Source organism: Chelonoidis abingdonii, chromosome 8 (assembly GCF_003597395.2).
Source record: "Chelonoidis abingdonii isolate Lonesome George chromosome 8, CheloAbing_2.0, whole genome shotgun sequence".
In the NCBI taxonomy this organism is placed as follows: Eukaryota; Metazoa; Chordata; order Testudines; family Testudinidae; genus Chelonoidis; species Chelonoidis abingdonii.
Genome location: NC_133776.1, coordinates 64,303,182 through 64,319,966, shown reverse-complemented (window position 1 = coordinate 64,319,966; position 16,785 = coordinate 64,303,182). Strand labels below are relative to the sequence as shown.

The 16,785-nt window shown below is 45.8% G+C and overlaps 1 protein-coding gene across 2 annotated transcripts in view; it reads left to right on the top strand.

Annotated features, from left to right (window-relative positions):
• Nucleotides 1-11,793, top strand: part of LOC116839976 (Krueppel-like factor 5) — a 39,462-nt gene extending 27,669 nt beyond the window's left edge. For both annotated transcript variants that reach the window (XM_032806300.2, XM_032806299.2), the window contains 3 exons: nt 1,692-2,586; nt 5,474-5,533; nt 10,761-11,793. In XM_032806300.2, coding sequence (XP_032662191.1) covers nt 1,692-2,586; nt 5,474-5,533; nt 10,761-10,939 — 1,134 coding nt within the window. In that variant the 3' untranslated portion in view covers nt 10,940-11,793. The remainder of the gene's footprint in view (nt 1-1,691; nt 2,587-5,473; nt 5,534-10,760) is intronic.
• The last annotated feature ends 4,992 nt before the right edge of the window (nt 11,794-16,785 follow it).

Here is a 16,785-nt window from a genome sequence, read left to right as displayed (position 1 = left end):
ATGTTTGAGCCCATAGCACCTAAGGGAATAGGTCGGGCATTTAACACGAGCTGAACTTGTTGGGGGCAACAAACTATCCCTCACCCCCTTGTTTGACAATGTCCCCTCTAATGACAGCTGAGAGCTCTCCAGCACATCTGGCTTGACAGGGATGATATGCTGATAACACCAGACAGGTGGGTAGAACACTTCTTGCTAGTCTAGGTGCAGCCAACGGCAGCCTAAGGTCCCAGTGCAGCCTGTACAGTTCTGCGGCAGCAGCCTGTTGGAGATTTCAGGTCCCTGCCCATCTGCTCTGATCAAGATGGAACATTGCACGCTGGGACATGTAGTGTCAGGGAGCTGCCTCCATTTTAAAGAGCAGGGCGGCTGCAATACTTGCTCCATTAAATACAAATTAGGTATAGTTCTAGTGTCCTGGCGCATTGCCAGTATGGCTCTCAACTGGGCAAAGTCTGGGAATCTTTTGAAGGAGATATAGGCATATCTTTTGCCATATAATGTGCAGGGTGAATAAAACACTTTGGGCCAAACTAGTCTCCACTGACGGCAGTCAGGTTGCACTAGGGGAAACTTTGCTGTTTATTGCTGCAAAGCCTCCTGGCAGAATGCACAGTGGATGGTGATGAGATGAGTGTGGTTTCTTGCAGTATTCAGTAGTATCTGCAGGGCCCAGGGAAACCGGACTGTTTTGCCGGCTCTATTACATACGAGTATATGAGGTCTATGTAATGAGAATGACACATGGGTAACCACATAATTAAAGGCTGCAGCTCCATTAAGGAGTATTAGTGGTAGTATTGTTAACCACAAAGAGCAGAGCTTGAGTCGTCAGATTCTAGGGGTTGAATTTCCTAGTGCGCTGCTGCCCTTGGACTGTCGAATCAATGGGAACATGTCCAGAAGATGCTCTGTCAGATAGGAATCATGAAGGAATCTGGAGTTTGATGATATTTGTAAACATACATAGAAAATCATAGGACTAAAACTCTGCTCTGTTATATTACAGATGTGAAAGTTTCATGGGGAGAGAGAAAATAGACCAGTTTCTCTTTTGTTCTGGGCAGTTTCAGATCTAGGATCTCATGTGCTAGTATGAGGCGGATGTGGGCGACAGTTAAAACCCAACCTTATCCTCTTATTTTCAAAGCATTATGAAGGAACAATGAACCAACTGAGTTCTCATTAGGTTTTCTAAGTTTAAAGGAGAGTTGGGCCCAAACCTCAAAGTTCAGATCCAGATCCTAACTCCCCCAAGGTTTGAGGGCACTTGGATCTGGTGCTCGGATTTGGGCTCATCAGCTCTAGTTTTCAGTTCTCCCACTCTTATTATTTATATAGAGAAATCTAAATCCTGGCCCTTTTCTGACTGCATCCATGTCTTCGCTCCCTAACTACTTATGCACAGCTCATCCCTGCAGTATCCAAGCACCTAACAGCCATTTTATCCTCACAACAGCTAGGGCAGGATTATGCCCATTTCACAGCACGGGGAACGGAGGCACAGACTTGAGTAAATGCTTTGCCTAAGGTCACACAGGGTGTCAGTGGCTGAGTTGCACTCCTGTATCCCAGTCCATTATCCTTTCCTGCCTTTTAGCCACCCACCTATCTTAGATGTTTGTAGCACACCCATCACCGTAGCATCTGAATACTGTACTCAAGAACTCTTTCTTTTGTTCTCCCCATAGGCACGTTCTGAAATGGACAAGTACCTCTCCAGTCAGCTGATGCCAGTTCCAATGGTGCCAGACAAGAAGTACCGCAGGGAGAGCGCCTCTGTGGTAGATGAGTTCTTCTCGACAGAGAAGCCCTCCTCCACACCATACAGCGTGAACATCAATGTGATACTGCCTGACACCACACACCTGCGAACCGGGCTCTACCGGCCAACCAAACCCCTCACCTCATTCCCACAGATCAAAACAGAGCCTGGCACCAGCTTCACCCAGCCCTGCTCATCCACGGCAGGCTCGACGCAGACGCTGCCGGATTTCACCAGTGTCTTCAGCATGCCTCAGTCGGTGGCGGTGAACAATATCTTCATCAAGCAGGAGATGCCCTCGGAGATCCCTTTGTCTGGCAGCCCGCAGCAGGCCCAGCTTTACCAGATGCCCATTGGAAATGGTGATGCGGATGTCGCCACAATGGTGCCCTCTACTGGCAGCACCACAGCCATCAACACCATCAGCGGCGTCACCATGTCCACAGGCAGTGCCATGCTCCCCAGACCCATCCAGCCTGGCGGACAAGTGAAGCACTTCCAAAATGTCTCCCAAGGTCAGGGGAACTTCAACATCACGGGGCATTTCTACCCTGTCCCAGGACTAAACCTGCCCCCTTCACCTCCAAACTCACAGCCTGGCAGCCCTGAGAATCAGCCTGAGCTCATCAACACCATCTCGCCCCCACCCTCCTATGAAGCCACATTTGGACTGAAGCTGGTACAGTCATCCCAGATCCCCACACTCCCAAATGGTCTCGGGACCCTGTCCCAAGGGCACATTATTGTGCCAACCCCCAAATACAACAGACGCAACAACCCAGAGCTGGAGAAAAGGAGGATCCATCACTGTGATTACCCAGGTATAGCCATGGCTGCTGTGTTGGTTTGGTGTCGTAGATCTGGGCATAGATCTAGCCTGTCTGAATTTTGCCATGCATTTGTCCAAAATGTCCCCTCCTCCCAAAGTTGTTCTATGTAGCTGATTGACGCCCTCCACCTCAGAGGTGGATGCATTGTAGTGGTGGGCTATGCAGTGATATCTATGTGCATACTATATGGAAGGCACACTGTATTATCTATGACAGGCATAACATCACTAATACTATATTGGCTCCAGCCCACATGACATACAGCTCATCTCTGCAATGGCCATCAAAGAAGCAGTTTCAGACTTTGGAACCAAAATTCTCCTTTTGATGCAACTGGCTATTAAGCCTGCATATGAACTGCTATTTCCCATGTAGTAGATTGTATGTTGAAGAAGAGGGGACATGATAAAGAATAATGGATTCTCCAGAGGAGGTAGATCAAGCCCTGCTATTTACCGTTTGTCTTAATAAATGTGTTTGTAAATTGGAGAAGGCTCAGAGAAGAGTTACGAGACGAATTAAAGGATTAGACAACATGCCTTCTCATGATAGACTCAAGGAGCTCTATCTATTTAGCTTAACCAAGAGAAGGTTAAGGGGTGACTTGATTACAGTCTGTAAGTATCTGTTGGGAAACAAATATTTAATAATGGGCTCTTCAATCCGGCAGAGAAAGGTCTAGCCAGACAAATTCAGACTGGAAATAAATTGTAAAATTTTAATAGTGAGAGTAATTAACCAGTGAAACAACTCATCATTGAAACATTCTCACCACTGCCAATTTTTAAATCAGGATTGGATCTTTTTTTAAAAGATCTGCTCTAGGAATTGTTTTGGGAAAGTTCTCTGGCCTGTGTTATACAGACGGTCAGACTACATGATCATAATTGTTCCTTCTGTCCTTGGAATCTATGAATAATCCAAGAACATGGGGGCATTCCAGGAAACTGACAGGCAAAGCATTGAAAACTGATAGAAGGAAATGCTTGTATTAACACAACACACAAATAGCTTGTGGAACTCAAGACTTCACTCAGGCCAAGATGTCAACAAGGTTCATAAAGGAATATCCAGAGTTACAATAGTTGTGGTTAAGAAACAACCAAGAGTCTATGAGTGGCCTTGTTTAGAACACTTCAAAGTTAGGGGATGTTCAGTTCCAAGGTTTTGGTTTAGCTCACCATTGAGGGGCCATTTGTAAAATTCAGTTATAATTTCAGTTTCCCTCAGAGTTTGTGTGTTTCAATCTGGTCCCATCTCTATCTGATAGAGATCAAAAGAGACCTGGTTTGAACCTCAGCTGCAAAGGTGCCTCATGTAAACGTCACTACAAGTTCCAGCTATGAGGTGGGGGACTCCACTAGTTAGCTGCATTTCCTTGTGGCATCTGAGTACCAGGCTGGTAGATGCCACACAGCAATCTCTCAGTCACCTTGGTTTATGTATAGCAAACTTCAAACAAAGAAGAATCAATCTGATCTTGATAAAACAGATTCCTGGCAGAGGAAAAAATAGCCCTTACATTTCAGGGAAGCTGAGGTCTGAACTCCAGAGAGAGCATAAAAGAGTTGTGAGCTGGAAAAGCTAGTGAGGTGCGAAACTCAAAGAATTTGGAGTATGGCTTCAATTCCAATGAGAATCAAACGTCTGGATGAATCTGATGTTTAGCTGAACTATCTGCATGTTGTGAATAGAGCTGAATTGGAAAGCAAAATTTCCATTCCATAGGAGATTCTGACATTTCAACATTTGTTTTTCTTCTGATTTGGAAAAGTTGAATTTCAAAATTTTTCATGGAATCGAAATTCCAAAAGGTTTTTGATACAGAAACATCAGTATATTTTGTTTCAATTATGTTAAAATAAGGTAAAGACATTTTATTCTGATAATGTCAAAACACTATGATATATTAATTATACAATATATAATTTTAGTATTGCATTATAGTCGTATACTATAAAAGTTGAAATGAAACGAAATAAAACAATAAATCAAAATTAAACTTTTTTATGTCATCGAAGGGAAACATTTAGCAAGTATATAAAAGAAACAAGAGAGTCGAAATGATAAATTTTGGCACTTTTCCTCAAAAATATCATTGAAATTGACACATTTATCTGAAATGTGTTGATTTAGATGAACCTGCATTTTCTGACTTAAAACTGTTCCTTTGAAAATTTTTCAATCTGCTCTGCTCTTGAATATCGAAAACTGGGCCAGCGCTTCACAAAATTGCCAGTGCTTTGTACTTTCTCATATATCATCATCTTCTGCTGGAGCTGGAAATACCACAAAAAAGAGCCTTTCCTGCAGTATTTTGGCAGTGGTTCTAGAATCCAGAAAGTCAGAGGCAACGCAAAACTGTCAAATAATAATGCAGAAGTTAACATTTTTATGTTACCTATGTACAAGGTTCAGCCTGAGCTTGGGATGAAATCTTGGGTCTGATTGGTTTGTTCTTATTCAAACTGATTCTTCCATCCCCAGTTAAGACATGTAAGTGTGAGGATTGATCGTACTAAGGAATATCACATGGGGGTCCTGTTAGAAAGTTTGGATGCTCCTTTGCATGCCTGATTTGCCATTGTTGTGCACTTCTTGCTGCAAAAAGCTCTCAACTTGTGGGTGAAAGAAACTTGTCCTCCTCAACTGACGTATGCAGTCTTCATTCTGAACAAGTGTCCTTGTTTAGCTGCTATAGAAAGAAGCCTTACACAGGTACTAATTTGCAAACTGTTACCCACAGTTCTTTTCAATCCTCTTTCCTTCTGGCAACTCAGATTTGCTGCAACTCACCATAACCTTGGTGCGTGTATTTTAAATCTGTATTAGAATGAAACATTTTTCACCCTAACGGGTTTCTGTTTTGTTTTTACAGGTTGCACGAAAGTTTACACCAAGAGTTCCCACCTGAAGGCACATCAGAGAACTCACACAGGTAAGTGTACACCTGAGTCTGGCATAATACTTAGACTCTCTCTAGCCATGGTATTTTTATACTATACCCATCATTGGGGTGGTAGCTGTTGATTTCAGTGGTATTACCCCAAGTGCAATCTGATTGCTAACACAGTGAATACAGTTAGATAAACAGATTTAGCGGTGTTTGTGGAGGAACCAGTCAGAGAGCTCTCGTTGTGTTTGAGAGAACAAGACATACCAGTTGCAACAGAAAATCGGTAGCTGTACACTACAGTGCGTGCTTGCCTATCCGTGTGCGTGATGCCCATTAACTATTGCACAGGATCTAACTATGGGCTTGTCTACATGGTGCAGCAATGTGTGAACTCCAAGGGTCTGATTTCTAAAGCACACTAATGTGTTGCACAATAATTGGTCTGTGTAGATGCTGCTGGTGTGCACTAAAAGTTCCCTAATGTTTCAAATAGCACTACTTTAAAGCACACTAGGGGGATTTTAGTGCACACCAGGAGGACTAATTAATGCGTGACACATTAATATGCTTTAGAAATCGCACCTGCACATTACCCCACTGTGTAGACATGCCCTGAGTTACCTTTAGATACCTCCTGCACCCAGCTGGGGTATTGGTTCAATACAGACTTGGGAAGGAGTCGCACTGCTTAGCCAATGGGATTGCAACCTGAAGTGATTTGGCTGCATATACACAGCGTGTGAGGAGAAAACAGAAGGGGAAGGGCCATCCTCTTTGTGAATTGTTTCCCCTTTGAGCCGGGGGAGAGCCCCAGGATTCGATACCCTGGCCCGTGAACAATTAATTAAAACAAAACATATCCAACAGTCCCCCAGCGTTCCCTGCATAAACCAGCCCCCTGGCCCTTCTCAGTGCAGGCAAGCGGAGGGCTCCTCGGAGGGCAGCCTGAGCCCTTATCAGATCCTTGGCCAGTCCCAGAACCAGAGCTCCCCTCATAAATCTCTTTTATAGAAGTGTTGATCTTTACTGGGTGCAATTAAACTGTCCCTGGGGTCACTTTTCTTTTTTTATGAGCAACGAACAAATCACAAAGCAAGTCCCAAGCCTGGGAATCATTTCTCCCACCTGGCTCCGCTCCTATTTCATCTTATCAGCCCCTGAACAAGGCATGAGGTGCAGTGTTTTCTCAGCCCTGCACCGTAGAGACGCATGCCATAGAATACCTCAGGAGGAGATGGGAGGACAGAAGGCCAAGGGCTATGTCCAAGCTACCATGGGCAGACAGTAGTAAGGAAGGGCACTGAGTTCCCAGGAAAGGAGCTCCAGGATGGGGAGATGGTAACAACCATCCCCCCCTTTACAAATAAAGAGCTGTTCTTCTGACCCCAACCAGGGCCCTGCCCTAGCCCTCTGCATGAGAGATGGGTAGCCCTCAAAAGTTGCCTGAGCCATTGTGTAGTGACCCGTTGAGACAAACCCCAGCCTCTCTGCGGAGCCATTTTATTGGCCCTGCTGGGGTCTGAGTTTGACGTGATACCACTTCCTTCCACCACTTGCCTCAAGATGCCCTCTTCATGGGGCAGAGGGACAAAAGAAGATGTGCCTTGAACTAGTAGAAGTATTGGTGGAAGTGGCTAGAGGGAAATCCAGAATGATAGAGGGGAAGCCAATGATGAGTCAACTATATTGGGAGGTTATGTAGAAGGCAAGTGTTCCCCAGGCACAAGCTCAAGCCACCATATTCAGCCTAATGAGTAACCAGAAATCTAGAATGGAAAGCCCAGAGTATTAATCTGCATGGTACCATAGCATCCCACAAGTCGCTCAGTCATTTGAATGGTTAATAAAGCCATTTGGGATAACCCATCCAATTGAATCTAGCCTGGGAACTCTATCAGGTCCAATCACAAACACCTTCCCCTGTGGTTTGCCCGTTGCTATAGTCTAGGCCATATCAATCTCCAGGGGACACCATTCATTGCCCTGGCGCCATTGTGCGATTAAATATAAAACCCACTGGCCGCTCACCCACCTCCTGGGGATCGGAATGCCAATTGGGCTCATTGTTCCAACCTGTCCTGCCGTGCTGTCCTGGGGGAAGGAGCCAGCTTGCGGGACAATGGAAAGCATTTTGTTTCCATCCTGGAGATCAACCTGTTATTGTTTGAAAGTAAAAGGCCTTGGTGGGGCTGACCCAGCCAGATGACCTGCCTGGGACAATGGTTGAGTCTGAACGGGGCAAACCTCGCCTTTGTCTTTCAGCTTAGAAAACTAATAAAGATGCCCACAAACCCATGTGATCCTGAGAGTGCCATAAAATTTCCCAAGTGCTGCTTGTAAATTGAGCTTAAATTCTTATTGAGCTGAGCCATAAACATATTTCTCACACCTGGCAGAAAGCTAAGGTGCTTTGCATTTCTTCACGTACTGTTTGCTGCTGGGTTCACTCCTCATTCTGTATGTGTGCATGCATGCATGGGAATGTTTATGTGGGGGCATGCAAATGTACACATATGCTTGTATACAGAAGCTTTCTGTGCATGAAAACAGACATGTTTATAAGTATGTGTTGTATGTGCCCAGAGATGCATGTCTCTGTGTTAGCATGCATCATGTGATAACTTTGTGTGTGTGTGTGAGAGAGAGAGCTCTTGTCTGTGTGCATGCACAGATATGTGTATACTCATATATGCATGCCTGTGTCTGTGGGCACATATGATGTGCACTTGTCCTGGGGCATGCACATGCATGTTGCCTGTGTACGTGCACTTGAGCTGTTGTTAAGTTCTCCATAATTGGCCAATGAAGTGGTAAATATTTGAGGTCGGGAAAGTCAGCACATTCCATGAACTCTGCCTGCTTGCTCAGGCTGTTAAAGAGCGAGGACTAATATTTGAGGGGACCACGCCCTGCCAAAGCGTGGGCTGCGACACTCAGTCCAGAGTTCAGCTCAGCCTCTCGGGCTGCAGCTGCTGCAGGGTGTGACCAGTCTGTCCAGATTTGGAGAAGAGCCGGGCAAGGCTGGCATGGGCTTTTCCACACAAGCTCCTAGCTGACTGAGACACTTCCCCATTTGATCTGCAGGATAAACAGGGAGGTGGGGACACTGAGGCAGAAAAACACACTGAAAAGGTCCTGCAGGAGCTCTTCTGCACATCAAAACATCACAATGTGAAGGGCCAATATAGAGCTGGTTGGAGTGTGAGGCGGGGGCAGAGTTCTAGGGAAAATTTAGCTGAAAACCAAAAATCTTTAGAATCTTCCATGGAAAATTTTGATGTTTCATCAAAACTCAAAGCAAAAATGCCCAGGGACTTTGTACAAAGCACTGCAGCCTGACCTGGCTGAGCCTGACTCTGCTGCCATAGGGATATCCTCTTCTCGGAGGAGAAGCTCATGGTATGGAGAGTGACCGTTCAGGTACAACTGAGCAAGGAGGGTTAGGGATCACCCAGTGAGTGACTGCACATGTCATAGGAGAACATGCCTACATACCACAATGATTAGCCAACTAGATATGTCCAGGGATTGATGGTTGGACAGAAGGGTGCGTATGGGGATGGATGGATGGATAGAAGGATATGTGTTTGGGAGGCAGGATGGATGAATAGCAGGGGAAGGATGGATACATAGAGGAATGTGTATGGGGATGGATAGCGAGATGGGTATGTGTTGGGATGGGTGGATGGTGGATAGATAGAAGGATATATGTTTGGGAGGAGGTATGGATGGATGCATAGATACAGGAGGAGGGATGGATAGATACAGGAGTATGTGTAGGGACTGGTGGATGGTGGATAGAGAGTAGGGTATGTGTATGAGGGAAGGAATGGACGTATAGAAGGGAAGGGATGGGGATGGATGGATAGAAGGATATGTGTTTGGGGAGAGGGTTGGATGGATAGATAGAGGAATGTGTATGGAGATGGATAGCTAGAGTGGTATGTGTAGGGATGGGTGAATGGTGGATAAATAGAAAAATATGTGCTTGGGAGGAGGGATGGATGGATGGATAGCTGGAGGAGTATGCATAGGCATGGGTAGATAGTGGATAGAAAGAGTGGGGTATGTGTGTGAGGGAAGGGATGGATGGATAGCTAGAAGGGAAGGGAAGGGTGGATGGATGGATAGCTAGAAGGGGAGGGAAGGGATGGATGGATAGCTAGAAGGGAAGGGAAGGGTGGATGGGTGGATAGCTAGAAGGGAAGGGATGGGATGGATAGCTAGAAGGGAAAAAAGGAAAGGATGGATAGCTGGAAGGGATGGATGGATGGATGAACAGCTAGACAAGAAAGGATGGGATGGATGGGTAGCTAGACGGGAAGGGATGGGATGGATAGATGGGTAGCTAGACGGGAAGGGATGGGATGAATAGATGGGTAGCTAGAAGGGAAGGGAGGGATGGGTAGCTAGACGGGAAGGGATGGATGGATGAACAGCTAGACAAGAAGGGAAGGGAAAGGATGGATGGATAGCTGGAAGGGAAGGGAAAGGATGGATGGATAGCGGGAAGGGAAGGGAAAGGATGGATGGATAGCGGGAAGGGAAGGGATGGGATGGATAGCTAGAGAAGGGAGAGATGGGTAGGATAGTTAGAAGAGAAGGGAGAGATGGGTATCTAGAAGGGAGGGGATGGATGGATGGATGAACAGCTAGACAAGAACGGATGGGATGGATGGGTAGCTAGAAGATAAGGGAAGGGATGGATGGATGGGTAGCTAGAAGGGAAGGGAAGGGATGGATGGATGGACAGCTAGAAGGGAAGGGATGGATGGATGGATGAACAGCTAGACAAGAACGGATGGGATGGATGGGTAGCTAGAAGATAAGGGAAGGGATGGATGGATGGGTAGCTAGAAGGGAAGGGAAGGGATGGATGGATGGACAGCTAGAAGGGAAGGGATGGATGGATGGATGAACAGCTAGACAAGAACGGATGGGATGGATGGGTAGCTAGAAGATAAGGGAAGGGATGGATGGATGGGTAGCTAGAAGGGAAGGGAAGGGATGGATGGATGGACAGCTAGAAGGGAAGGGATGGATGGATGGATGAACAGCTAGACAAGAACGGATGGGATGGATGGGTAGCTAGAAGATAAGGGAAGGGATGGATGGATGGGTAGCTGGAAGGGAAGGGAAGGGATGGATGGATGGACAGCTAGAAGGGAAGGGATGGAGACTGACAGATGGATACCTAGATAGGTAAATATTGGACACTGGTGTGCTACTGTGGTGCGCACTGTAACCTCTGGCCTGTTGCTCCCTGCAGGAGAGAAGCCATACAAATGCACCTGGGAAGGCTGCGACTGGCGCTTTGCCCGCTCTGACGAGCTTACCCGGCACTACCGCAAGCACACAGGAGCCAAGCCCTTCAAGTGCCTAGCCTGTGGGCGCTGCTTCTCCCGCTCCGACCACCTGGCTCTGCACATGAAGAGACACCAGAACTAGTGGCAGAGCTCCTGCTTCACCCTTGCCTCCCTTCCAGGAGCAGCTGGGACACCTTCTTCTTAGACGGATGACTCTTCTTGTACATAGGAACAAAACCATGCTGTGATCAAATGGCAATGTGTGAGCTCTGCGCACGCTTCCTCCTTGTGCCCTGTCACCAAGGTACTCTTAGTTAAAGGATGATTAAAACTATATCTGTATCCTGGCCAGGATCCCACTTCCTGACCAGGAGATGTTCCTTGGACTCCAGGACTCTTCCTTCCAGTGAATTTGCTATTTATTTTTCACTCTGAAGCAATTTTCCTTTTTGTCTCAAACTCTTTGGAGCCTTCCCTTCCCTTTTGGGGTCTGCCTCTGGTTGGGAATGAGCAGAAATATGTCGGGCAGATGCACCACTGGGTTAGCCAGCTGTTGGGAGGGCTTTATCAAGTTCTTTGTGGAGCCTTCTTGGACTGAGCTATTCCATAACCAAGTTGCCACCAGCAATGTAGCACACAGGACATCCAGGCCATGCAAGAATAGCAGTGAGTGTTCATGGATTGTTTGGAAAGTCGGGTCTTTAGTCTTCACCCCTGTGGTTGCAAGAAACAAGGGCAGGAAAACTTATCCCCAAGAAGTGCTGCCACAGCTGGGACAGATCCGAAGCAGACAACAAAGCTGTTGTTCATGCTCCACTGAGACCAGCTGATATTTTCTGCAAGAAAGGTGGCTTTGGGTTGTGAATTCCTAGATTTCTTTGCCAGGCATGTCCAACAATTGGCCCTTAGCATTTTTGCTTGGAGGATGGTTTTGGCTTCTGCTCTCTCTGTTGTGAGAACCAGGTTGGCTTTCAGGGGCAGGAAGTGGCCAGTCCCCATGAAGAAAAAAAAAAAAGAAGACACACTGGTTTCCCAGAATGCACTGTGCCTTTGATTTCCAAGGATACATTGAGTGGGGCCCCCCTCAGGCCTCAAACACAAGAGACTGGTCGTTACAAACCACTTTTTCCTGTTGTCATTTGTGCATTTTACCACGTTCAGAAAAGCAGCTTTGAAAACGAACTTGTGCAAACTGTGATCATGTTACCTACCTCACAGGTTCATGGCCCCACGCTCTGCAAGGAACCTTCACTTGTCTTCCTCAGAACGCCTCGATGTGCAGCGTACAGGGGAGACCCCTGGAGCACATTAAAAGTTAAACGTGGGCAGAGTAAGAATAGGCTATGCCCACTGAAACTGCAGCAATGTAGTAGATAAGAAACAAATCAGGACACGTAATCAGCCTAGCATGTTCAACAGTACTTTGATTTTTCCTGGTGAACAAATGTAAATAATGTACAGACAGTGATGTGTGATAGAAAATCAACCAATAAGCAAAATCACATGGGCTGTGGAGTTTCTGGAAACTCATTACCCTGAAGGAAGCCAATCAAACTTCTGGTGAACATAGCCAGTCCTGTATATCTGTCCAAGAAGATACGAGGGAGGGCAGATGTCAGGGCTTGTGCATGCTCGTTAGTTACTCAGTTAGGTTTACACATGCATTACTGTAGATGTGCCCCTGGGATTCCTGGCAAGTTGCCCACAAAGTCTCAATGTTTCATCTGTCCCTGATTCAGCGCTTTCTAAGCAGCTTATCTCTCCAGTCCAGGGGGCACATGTTAGGCCACGTCAATTACCCAACTGCAATGATTCATTAGGATTAAACTTAGTGACCTCCAGATCTTCAGGTGGAGCTGGGAGCGGAGAAGTCTCTGCAGAGCTTGGCCCTGGGTCTGTGAAAAGGGACATGGCTCATGTCTTGGCTTGTTGAGCTGCATTCCCTGGGCTTACCGGCTCTGACTTGATTCTGCTCTTCAGACTTGCCAGCTCACCTGAGTTCCTTGCCAAATGGTCCGGGAAGCTCTGATGGCTGTGTCCTCCAGCATGCTCCCTGCCTGCCCCGCCTTTACTCTTTTGACCCTGACAAATGGCAGATGCCCAGTCAGGGCCTCCAAAGCCAGGCTTGAAAAGCAGTTAGAGAGGATAATCATAACTGGAGCCAAAATAAACGAGGAAGGGAGCTGAGGGTGCAAGTCTGAATTGCACCCACTCCTTTCTAGGGTATTTTGGAGGCTCCTCAATGCACCGCCGTCAGGGGCTGCATTTCTGTAATAAAAGGCCCTTGTTATAATACAATGATCCCTGGGGAATTGATATGTGCCATATGTTTATTGTTGTAAAGGATGCATTATTTTATCGTGTACTTTGTGAAATAGGTGGTGTATGTGCGCGCGCGTGTGTGTGTGTATATATATATATATATAGGGTATCTGTGCATGTGCGGGTGTGTGTGTGTGTGTGTGTGTTTAGGGCAGCATCTGCTTCATTGTCACAGATTCTGGTGTGCACAGGAACATGGCAATGAGGTGGTGGTCTTAATTCTCCAGTGCTCAGTTTATAGGGTGGAGTTGGTGGCCTCTGATATACAAGAAATCAGATTAGATGATCTAGGATTTCTGGTCTTCAACTCTGATGCTATGGTTCTCTGTGTACATGGCTTTTTCCCTTTTAGTTCATGACTTGCTTTAAATAAAGCTTCATAGTAAGCATTTAATCCTGAGCTCTGCCCAATACTATACCAGCAAACACCATGTCACATCAGAGCATGGCCAATCCCAGGCATGCCTTTTTCTGGGCTCGGTGTGCCATGAATCCATTAGTGAGATGCCTCTCCCTGAATCTGTACTCCACCAGTTGTGTCAGCATGCATCCATTTGTAGAGAGAGGTTCTCTGTGTGAATCCTACTGTGTGACTGCAAGGTGGGGAAGTTCTCTGTGCACTGAGAAAGGTCTTGCTGTTGAGAATGTTCAGGCCTTCTGTACTGCATGCACGCACGCACACACAGAGTCTCTGTCATGTGGGATTATCTAAACTGGAAGGCATTTCATTGTAAGACAACAACACGTTTAACCAGTCACATCTCCTGGCTCCTGGAAGTTAGGGCTGGGTGGATGGATTGGGTGGGAAGCCAAACTAGCCATGTTGGAGCCTGTTGAGCCCAACCCAGTGTTGGCTTGTGTTCAGCTGACATAGCATTGCGATATATTGCACAAGCAAGGCCTTTCCTACCATCTCTTTGCTCACACACACAGATCCCAAATACCCACAACACAGGATCCTAATGATTAGCAGCCTGGTTACAACAGTTGCATAGAATAGGCAGCTGGAGAATGCAACATTAGCAAATCAGAATCATGACTCTCAAGGCTGGGGTACATGTTGACCACATTCTACTATCTAGCTGTGCGGGCAACCCTCGTGGACACACTGAGAAGAGCCACATTCTGTTTGTGGATTTGAGGGAGCACAGAGCCCACAATGTGAAAGGCTGGTGGGAGATCCTCTGATAAAGTACCACATCAGCCGCACTATGACAGCACAATGAGGAAGTAATAAGTCTTTACCTGCAAAGGGCTTTGTTGTAGCAGCTTTAAGACTGGATTTTGCATGGCATCCTGTGTGCTTTTGTTTTTTGCTTTTAAATGCTAAATTTCAACAGAATCAAAGGAAAATTTCCCTGCAAAAGAGAAGAAAGGCAGGTTAAAATGTGAAATATTTTATGCCTTGGACTTCATGGCTTTAGAGCTGAGTAAGAACCAAACTCCACCTCTTCCTCCCTGTTAAATCTCTCACACCCACGCAGTGTCATGCCGGCAGTGGAGGACTAATGGGCATTACCTATTCACTGGACTGGGTTAAAACTGGTCATTCGATTTGTTTGGTAGAAAATGTCATTGATTTCAAAATTTCCTGATGGGCCTTTTGGGGGCAAAAAGGATTTTGTTTTTGAAAAACGGTTTTCGGTAAAATGGTTAGTTTAAAACAAAAATTTTAAAATTAGTTTTTTGAAAATCAAATTGTTCCCTCAGAACTGAACCAAACCCCACTGTTTTTTAAACTGAATGTTTTTGATTGAAAACTGAACTAGTTTACTGAAAAATATCTGGATGTTATTATTACTTTTATTTTTGGGAAAGAAAATAGAAAATATCTATTATTTTAAAAATGTTGGTCCAAGAGCCATTTTTTCATCAAAATAATGCTCTGCTCTTCAGCTTTACCTGATCCCCAAGAGAGACATGCTGGGTCTTTGGATGGGGCTTGATAGCATTTGAGGAATCCGCATACTCCAGAGTGGTTTTTGGATAGTGCCTCCTTGCTAGGTGGAGCATCATTATAGCAGGTCTTTGGCTCTCACAGCCAACTGGCATGTCTATTATTATTCTCAAAATAAACATAAGCCCAGATCAACATATGGTCATTTCGTGGGGCACTGAGAAGAATGGACCATCAGAAATTTTGGGAAGAGCACTGGGGGTTATTTCTATATTCTAAACACCTTGGGACACAGGATCCACTAGCTGGATTTCCTGAACTTCCTTCAGAACAAAATGTTGGGGCGTAAGTGTCCTCTTTTCATCGTTGTTTGTGCTTCTGAGCATGTAACACAGCAGAGGGATTTCTGTAAATAGTAGGGAATGCTGTACAGGTTTTTGTATGCGGATTTGAAGCAATTGTTTACTGTATAATATGAACACACACCAAATTGGGATCTGGAAAACTGTGGTGGAAGGTTTATTTTCTGGATATGTTTTTGTTTGTTACTTTTAAAAAAATATTAATTCATCTGCTATTTCGTAATAAAATTATCCTGCAGGGAGGGATGTTCATTCTTCTATCCCCGCACCAAACACCATCCCAGCACCCAGCTCCTGCTTCTTGCTACCTGCCTTAAATACCGTAACCAAGTTGCTAACACATCTCACTGTGGACAGATTCCTGAGATCAAGAGACAGCAGTTTTAAGGCTTGTAGTAACTTCATTGCGCTCTGCAAGTGGGTTGAGGGTGGGCTGTTCCACTCAAGTTGGTGAAAAATAGCAGAGGGGCACTGAAGGAGGTGCTGTTTCCTCATGCCACTGAGCTATCTAATTCTGCCTGTAGTTGATGCTTTAGAGGAAAGTGGAACTGTCTTCCTCCTCAAATGCACGCAACTGACTGTGCAACACTGTGTAGGGAAAAGCAAGGGAGAGAATTCCTCCCAGCCCTTCACAGGTGACCATCATCCAGCCTGAAGCATGATACTTGATCACCCTTATCCTATATTGTGTAGCTACGAGTGGTGTTAGGTTTTGTTAGAATGTGCAGCAAGGAAAGGCAGCTAAAGGGTTAATGAGCATTTTACTCTCCCCCTAGACTTGGGGGCCCCCTCATGCCTTGAAATGACCATATACTTGGTGAGGCTAATGGTCCCTCATGGAGCCATCTGAAAGACCTGCCACCCCGCCCAGACAAAGCATGTTTGCTAACATTGACCTCCAAGGCATACACCTCTCCTGGCTCCTAGAATCCCATAGGCGACTTTGCAGGAGCAGTCTCCCAAGCGGCTCTCTTTATTGGGGGATTCTGAGGAGGACGAGGGCGGAGGGAATAAAACCCCTCCCTTGAGTAAAAAAAAAAAAAAAAGCTCAAGTGTGAGTTGATGGGTGTATGATGTAATGGGTGTCCTGGATGTTAAACTCAATGTGTACATTATTATTATATATATTTTTTTTTTTTACAAAAAGGAATGAAATAAACAGATCTTTATAAACCATGCCCCCATGAGTGTCACCTTCCTTCTCCTGCTGGCTCTTTGGGATTGCTTTGTCCAGTAGGAATATGGCATCCCTCACTGTGCCTCTCCTAGTCAATTTCCCAAAGGCATGGTGCACTACGCCTCAGAGTGCTGTGTAAATGCCCAGATAACAGACATGCTCGGCCTGTCGGTGCTGCTTGCACAACAGAGACACTGAGTATGTCCGTACTGAAAGCACAGGGTTCTGGG